An 8,420-nucleotide genomic window follows, 5' to 3' on the forward strand; every position below is an offset into this window, starting at 1 on the left:
TTCTTTAGAAGTGTGTTGTTTAGTGTCTAATTCTTTTGTAGTTTTTCAGCTATCTTTCTGTTATTGATTTCTTATTTAAATCCATGGTTGTCCGGAAACATAGTTTCTATGATTTCTATTACTTTAAATTTGTTATGATCAATTTGTGGCCCTGAATATGGTGTATCTGACTGAATGTTCTACGTGAGCTTGAGAAGGACATATATTCCGCTGTTGGATGAAACCTTCTCCAGACGTCAGTAGATCCAGTCGATTGAAGATGCTGTTCAGTTCCACTGTACTCTTATTGAATTTCTGTATGCTGGATCTGTCAATGACGGATAGAGGGTTTTGAAATCTCCAGCTATAATAATGGATTCATCTATTTCTCTTAGCAATTCTGTCACTTTTTGCCTCATGTATTTTGACAGTCTGTTGTTAATACATGCACATTAGGAATTGTATGTCTTCTTGGAGAATTGACCCCTTTACCATTAAACTGATGCCCCTAATTTTCCCTGATAATTTTCCTTACTCTGTGGTGTTGTTTTGAAGGATAATTTCATTGGCTACAGAAATGTAGTTTGATGGTTCTTTTCTTTTAATGCCTGAAATATTTCATTCCACTTTCTTGTTGATTACATGGTTTCTGAAGAGAAGTCTGACGTGGTTCTCATCCTTGTCCCTCTATGGGTGGTTTTATATTTCCCTACGCCTCTGCCCTCAGCTCCTTCCAAAATTTTTTGTCTTTGATTTTCTGTAGTTTAAATAGTATATGCCTAGATGTAGATTTTTAAAAAATTTATTTTGGTTGGAATTCTTTGAGCTTCCTGAGTCTATGGTTTGGTGACTATCATTAATATTGGAAAATTCTCAGTCATTATTGCTTCAAATATTTCTTCCTTTCCTTTCTTCTCCTGGTATTCCCATTATGTGTACGTTACATCTTTTGTAATTGTCGCACTGGGCTTGGATTTTATGTGCTGCATTTTTAATGTTTTTCTTTGCATTTGTGTTTTAGAAGTTTATACTGACATTTCTTCAAGCTCATTGATTGTTTCCTCAGCCATGTCAAGTCACTTAAGAAATGCATCAAACACATCCCTCATTTCTGTCACAGTGTTTTTGATTTCTAGAATTTCCTTTGGATCCTTAGAGTTTTCATCTCTTTGCTTACATTCCCCATCTCTTCTTGCACGTTGTTCATTTGTTTCATTAGAGCCATTAGCATATTTATCAATTTGGTTTTTAATTGTCTGATAATTCCATCATGTTTGCCATAGTGAGTTTGATTCTAATGCTTGCTGTCTGTGTTCAAACTGTGATTTTTTTTTTTCTTTTAGTCTGCCTCGTAAGGTTTTGTAGAAAGCTGGATGTTGTGTCCTAGTTTAAAGGAACAACTGCGGTAAATGGGCCTTAGTGTGAGGACTTATATTTGTCTGGCTGGGATTAGGCTGAGTTTACTCTTAGGTGAGACAGGAAGAAGAGAGAGCTCTGGAGCTGGGTACTTCCCTTCACCTAGGTCACTTAGTCTTTGGAAAAACCCCACTTAGGCTCTGTTAAAGCAGTTTCTCTCGCAGGCAGGTCTTTTTAAGAAGAACAGAATACCATGAGTTTATTTCTAAATGGCTATTTCTGCCCTCTCCCTGCCAACAGCATGAGCCATTTTTCTTTAATATTTTCTGCGGGAAGCTGTTGGGATCCCTGAAGAGAAAATTCACACATATTTGAGAGGTCCCTAACAGTGGGCACCCTGGCATTTTCAAATCTCATGCTTGTCCACACTGAGCAAGCAGGAATTCATCAATTAACAGTATAAGTTTGCCTACCATGGTGTTCTGATTCCTATGGAGATTTCTCACCTTGGGCTTCTGCTCCAAGAAGTGGTGCTTCTCTGTACTGCCGTCTGGTTCTCTGATTCTGCAGGCAACAATGGCCCTGTGACATCATTTCTCTCACAGATATATGAAGAGTTTTTGACTTTCAGTTTGCTCAGCTTTTTTCTCGTTATGTGGACAGGAGTGACAACTTCCAAGCTCCTTAGAAGAGGGGCCAGAATCCAGGAGACCAGCTTTTTCTTTTGTTTCCTTTACTAACTTGAACACAAATTCATGTTTTAAATGGAAGATAACTTTGTAAAATACTCTAAAAAGAACTCAATGAGAAAGACAACAATATGTTCTCAATGAAAAAACTACAATTTATAAACACTGCCCTTTAAGAAGAAAATGTAAATATTAAGTATTTTGTGAGCCCATACTTTCTCACACTTGCCCCTGCCTGCATGGTTGAGTGGCAAAGGACAGGGAAGCTCACTATCTCCTGAGCATTGTGTGAAGAAAGGAATAGCCATGATTTTCCATTTGCCCTCCATGGATGCATTTTCCTATAAGAAGATTATTAGGTCTGACATTTGATACTATAATAATATTGCAATATCTTGGCAACTTTTTTGGACTGTCCTCAGGATCTGATCATCATTTAAAACTTTTGAAACAGGAAATATGTTTTTGGGGTCAAGAAAATGAATGTTGGGGCCAGCCCGGTGGTGCAGCAGCTAAGTGCCCATGTTCTGCTTCAGCGGCCTGGGGTTCGCTGGTTTGGATCCCAGGTGCAGACATGGCACCACTTGGCAAGCCATGCTGTGGTAGGCGTCCCATGTATAAAGCAGAGGAAGACGGGCACAGAAGTTAGCTCAGGGCCAGTCTTCCTCAGCAAAAAGAGGAGGATTGGTGGCAGATGTTAGCTCAGGGCTAATCTTCCTCAAAAAAAAAAAAAGAAAGAAAATGAATATTTACATGGTATTAAAAAGGGGTCCTGTCCGGATTTTATTGAGCTATAGTTCCACCAGGGATGACTTGTGGCTGGGAAGTATTTTTTGGCAATTCTTGAAATGCTAGCTGTCACTTACGTTGTTGACTGTGCTTTTTCTCTAGCTACCCCTCACTCTTTTTCTCATTTGATGACACCCTGTTTTCAGTGGTCTAGGAAAATCATAGGACCTGATGTGCCATAATTGTTTATCAATTCAGCAAATAGGCAACTCTACGTAAGATTTCAGAAAAGCTTTCTGGTTAGTGAAAGAGGCATATCTAAGTAGAAAGATTTCACCTTCTCATTAATTTTGTAATTTTCTAGTAGGCTTTTAAAACAACCCCAGGTTATGGATTACATGCGTTAATATTAGGGTTGAGAAAAAAGATCAAGGTTTCAGCTCTGGCTGGTGTTACCGCTTCTGTCTGCTACATCAATATACATTTAATCTTCTGATCTATAGGTAAAAGCGGAAGTAGGAGGAACTTCCTGGCTCCTGGGAACACCCAGCATGCAGAACCCAGTGGGGTGCCCATGCATGGGTGCTGGACCAGGTGCACCTCCTCTGGCATGGCCACCTACGATGCCTCAGCCTGCACTACATGGTAAGATGAACTGAGGAGTATCACTAGACACGTGACGAATGTTAATGTTTCTGCCTATGGATTTGGTGGGATGAATGGAGACATGTAACTGAGGACGCGTAAGTCCAAGGGCAAACCTGACTTAAGACACTGTAAAATTTCTGACGTTTGTGGGGGCAGACATCCAACAGGCAGTGGCATTGCTCCACATTGAGCTGGGGAGCTGGGCAATCACATGGAGAAGGGAAGAAGGTGCTTCAAGAAAGGCAGAAAGAGCGGTTCTGCAGAGGCCCATTGCACGCAGACAACGTGCTGGGTGCTGCACAGGTTGAGGAGCACCACTCAGGTTCTTGGTCACCAGCCGACACCTGAGCGGTCGACACATTGCTGAGGAGTCATGCAAACTCTTGAAGCTGGCCCTATAGGGTCTTCCTCAAGGGTCGGGGAGCGGGTGTCCCAATGATCCTCAGGGGTGACCTGAGGTGTGTGGAGAGCAATCAGCAGCAGGCCAGGGAGACGCTTTGAGGAGGATGGCCCAGAGGATCTCTATTCCAACCTCACTGTCTGCGCAAGACACACGAAGCCTGAGTGTCTCCGGTCTTCAAATTTCAGAGGCAGGATCAGCAGCTGGGAGCTTCTTCGTGCCAGAGGAGGAGGAAGAGCAGGAGGGCGGGGGCAAGGTAAATAGCAGGGTCTCTTTACTATTGCAACTTTTTCGTAAAGCACAGCCATGCGCTGCAGCAGGTTGCTGGCTCTGCTTATGAGAGGGTTTCAGCTCTCGTTGATGGTGGAGCTCCCGTGGGCCACGTCACCCTCCCTTCACCCTTGTATCGCGCAGGTGAGCGTGCGGTCCGGCGGGCCGGCCGCATCGCGAGGACCAGCCGGCGGCACGCCCAACGCCAGGGGCGTCGCGGCGGCCGCGAGCTCGGGCCCGCCAGCCCCTCCTGCGGCCGGGCGACCTCTGGGCCGTCCGCCCTCGCCTCCACCTGCCCCCCGCGGTAAGGCCACCTGAAGAGTCGGAGTTGCCTCGTAGGGCGGGTGCATCTCTTGGCCTCTGGCTTGGTTGGGTCGAATGGGGAGACGTGCGCGAGGGCTCGGCAGCGCGAGGGCCAAGCCGGCCGAGGCCACTGGAGCGTTCCTCGCGCTTGTCGGGCCGGACGTCCCACGGGCTGCGTCCTCTTTCCAGCCTGGGCCGGGCCGCTGGGCCGTCGGGTGCCTGCAGGAAGGAAAGAGGATGCCTGCAGAGAGGCAGAAGGGGCGGTTCTGCGGAGGCGCGTGGCCCGGAGACCCCGTGCCCGGCCCCGCGCGGGTTGAGGCGCTCCCCTCGGCCGCTTGGCCGCCGCCGGCCGAGCCCTGAGCCGTCCACAAGTTGCTGAGGAGTCGCGGAGAGTCCCGCAGGGGGCCCGGGGGGGGCTTCGGAAAGCAGGGGGGGGGGGGGGCGGGGAACAAAGTAGGTAATGCTTAAAAGCAAGTGGTTCTAGTGGCAGTGGTTGCAGATCCTTATGAATATACTGAGAACCACCCATTATACACCTAAAATGGTAAATTTTATGGTATTTGAATAATACCTCAATTAAAAAATTCCAACCCAAAGTGACTGTGTGATCTTTGCAAGTGGTTTAGCTTCCCTAAGCCTCACATCATTTATCTTAAACTCGGTTGTCTTAAAATGGCAGAGAAGAGAGAATGGATATTGGCAACAATTGCTGTCTTGGCTCTAAATGGCCTGGAAGGTCTGGACCAAGCCCACCTCTCCCATGACTCTGGGCATCATAACCCCCTGCTCTGTAGTCTGTTCACGAACTTTCTGAGAGTTCCTCTAGTGCGACCTGCTCCCTCCGCCCAGGACGCCCCCTCACCTGGTGAACTCCTGTTCAGCCTTCAGGTCTCAGGGCAAGCAGGGCTTTCTTGGGGAAGGCTTCCTTGATGCCTAAAAATGTTAATTTCCTTTAAAAATGTATCTTCACAGAATCCCAGCCCTTCACTTCAGAGCAGTCATGTGTTTCTTAACAGCGGGGATACATTCTGAGTAATCCGTCGTTAGGCAATTTTGTCATTGTGCAAACATCATAGAGTGCACTTACACAAACCTAGATGGTATAGCCTACTACACACCTAGTCTATGCAGCACTGTCCTTATGGAATATGTGGTCCATCGTTGACCAAAACGTCATTATGCGGCACATGAGTGTATTTCAGTTTGTGGCTATATTTTTATTAGAATATTATTAGGTTAAATCTTTTGTTCTGCTGTATATAAGCACCATGAGTCAGGGGTTGTGTGTTTTGGCTTACCATGATGTCCTTTGTGTAGAAAAGTGTAGGTTTTCCATCAATATTCACTGAATGGATGAATGAATCGGAAACCTGGACACAGAGATGCAGAGGCCCTTTTACAAATTCTTTCAGCTGTTCCTTACCAGACTTGGAATCTACGCCTCAGCACTTCTAGTTCAAAGTATCAGCAGATCTATGTTTTTAAAATGTTTCAAAGTATCAGAAATGTTGACCTTGTTCACACTTCCATGTGCCACCTGGCTGCACATTAGAGTGGCATCTTAATGCACCAGAAAACCCATGCACTGAGGCACTAATATGATAGGAAATGTAGGAGGCAATCTTCAGCTTTAGAAAGGAAAATCATCCTAGGAAAACCTCATTGACTGTGTTAAAATTACAGTCCACGTGCCAGAAAACATATGGCATGAACTTTAGAATGAAACAGGCATTAATTCAGCCTTGAGGCCCCAACACTAGCTGTGCGGCATTGGACAAATTACTTCCCCATTTTGAGTCTCCGTTTTCCTTCAGAGAAACTGGGAATAGTAACTGTCTACTTTCTAAGCTTGTTATGAAGTTTAAGTGCAATAAAGTGTAAAAATGAAGAACGTAAGTTACCTGAGAGCAGGGACGATGTTTGTTCTCTGCTGTATCCCCAAGACCTTGAATCATGTCTGGCACGTAGCAGGCACTTAATATTTGTTGAACAAAGATTTTTCAGTCTTGGAGGGAGTTCAGAAAGAGGGACGGGAAAGATTTTTAAAATAGCATAGCTTTTAAAGAAAAGGTCACGTTATCCTACAGCACCAAATTCCCTTTTATATTTAGGAAATTGAGAGTCTTTTTTTCTTTTTTCTAAAACATGCTGATACAATGGGGAGTAGGATGCAGAATTTGCATGAATGTTTCAGGTAAAATTGGAGGCTTCCAATAGATTTCACGCTGGAGGAAGCTGCTTGAGCCAAGCCTTAGAGCTCGGGGAGGCCAGAACATTGCCCTCCTCCCTCACCAGAGGCAGTGAGATGAACAGCTCTGGGCAGCATATGAGTCTTATATCTCCTAGCATGGAATGCTCAGGTCTTCATGTTTTGGGCCCATGACCAAGCCAGGTCGCAGTTATCTGGCTCCCTGTGACAGTTATCCTCCATGCCAAGGGAAGATGTGACCCTCCAAAACATGAGACTTGAGGACCTGGGTCCCCCGTGCCTGGCATCTGCTCAGAAATCTTAAAGGAACTGTTGATCCTCCAGGTATCTCATGGGGCCAGCAGAAGTGGAGAATGCCCTGGCAGAGCTCTCAGCTTGCCTAGCCCCACAGGCCCAGTTTGAGGGGAGGGGAGGATGAGGACACAGAGGTCATCATGTCTGTGTGTGGGCGCTGGGAAGGCAGGTGCAGGGGAAACTTCCAGGCCATGTCAACCCAGCCTTGGAGGTAGGGTGGGGTAGGGGTGGGAGGTGGGGGGGCGGGGGACAGGGGCAGGGTGCCCGCCAGTTGGTGTGCATGTGCACTTACACTGTGTGGTCACCAGGAGGCACTGTGGCCTCATCTGTGACTGAAACTGCTGCTGGTGCTGGTGCTGCTGATGACATCCAGTACTTAATGAGCTCTTATGTGCCCCCTCATCTATCCCTTACAGCAACCTAATGAGTTCAGGACTCTTATTATACCCTTTTTATAGATAAGGAAACAGAGGCCTAAAGAAGTTAAATAAGTTGCCCAGATGCCACAGCGGTGGAATCAGAATGGAGATCTAAGCAGTCTGGCTCCAGAGCATGCATTCATTGACTCTACAGGTGTTAACTGAGCATCTTCCGTAAATGAGGCTCTGTGCAATTAATAATGTAAAAATAATAAATCACCAATACTTCTTAAATACCCACTGGCCTTCAGCCAAAAACATACAATAAGAGTAAATATGTATATAGGAAAAAATGTATACATAGGAAAAATGATAGGAATAATGATAAATTTAAACTAGCCAGATGTCTCATATGCATTATCTCATGGAATCTTTACAGAAACCCTGTGAAGAATGAACCTTACTGCCCCCATTTCACAGAGAAAGAAACTGGGGTTAAGAGAGCTTAAGTAAGTTTCCACGGTGTAGAGTGGAGATTGGAAGTCCTGGGACTTCAGCCAGGTCCCATCCTTTTCCAAAGCCGCCATGCGCTTAACCACTGTCAGCTCAAAAGTCAACTTCTCTTTCCTTTCCTTCAGGAACATTTACTTTTCAAACCATATAAGTGGTTGGCACTCAACCTGAGCCCCCCATCTGGTTCTGCGCTGCAGGGGCTGAAGGCGTTTATTGTTCTTACCCCGTAGTTCCCGTCCCAGGACTGAGACCAGCTCACCAAGGAGCAGCAGCAGCACGTGAAGTCAGGGACAACCCCATAAAGCATCTGAGGAAGGTGACAAGCGCTAATGGATGGGGCTGGTCCCCCTGAGTGGTTCACAGTGCTCTGCTCCCCAAATCTCATAGGATAACAGAGTGAAGGTTAGGTAGCCAACAGTACTAGCCTTTTCCTCTGGAGGAAAAGCAGTATTTAGCACAGGCTGCTAACAGGAGGGGCCTTTCGTTGTATCATTATGGCCTTTAATGGCTGCACACTTTCAAGGCACTGGTTTCCAAAGGACAGATGCCCCTGGGAGATGATGCTGCTGATTATGTTGAGCACGGGGCCTCAGCACATGACTTCTTCTTGTCCTTATTACAGTCTTTGGACACAGGCATGGACATTCTCATTTTAATGAAGGAAACCAGCT

The 8,420-nt window shown here is 45.9% G+C and overlaps 1 protein-coding gene across 1 annotated transcript in view; it reads right to left on the bottom strand.

Annotated features, from left to right (window-relative positions):
• The window catches only part of LOC124241980 (protein disulfide-isomerase-like protein of the testis), a 24,472-nt gene extending 20,363 nt beyond the window's left edge, over positions 1–4,109 (bottom strand). The window contains exons 1-2 of the mRNA XM_046666400.1: positions 3,939–4,109; positions 1,842–1,899 (exon numbers count right to left, since the gene is read on the bottom strand). Coding sequence (XP_046522356.1) covers positions 1,842–1,899; positions 3,939–4,109 — 229 coding nt within the window. The remainder of the gene's footprint in view (positions 1–1,841; positions 1,900–3,938) is intronic.
• Between the last annotated feature and the right edge of the window lie 4,311 nt (positions 4,110–8,420).

The sequence above is a fragment of the Equus quagga genome, chromosome 7, assembly GCF_021613505.1.
Source record: "Equus quagga isolate Etosha38 chromosome 7, UCLA_HA_Equagga_1.0, whole genome shotgun sequence".
NCBI lineage: Eukaryota > Metazoa > Chordata > Mammalia > Perissodactyla > Equidae > Equus > Equus quagga.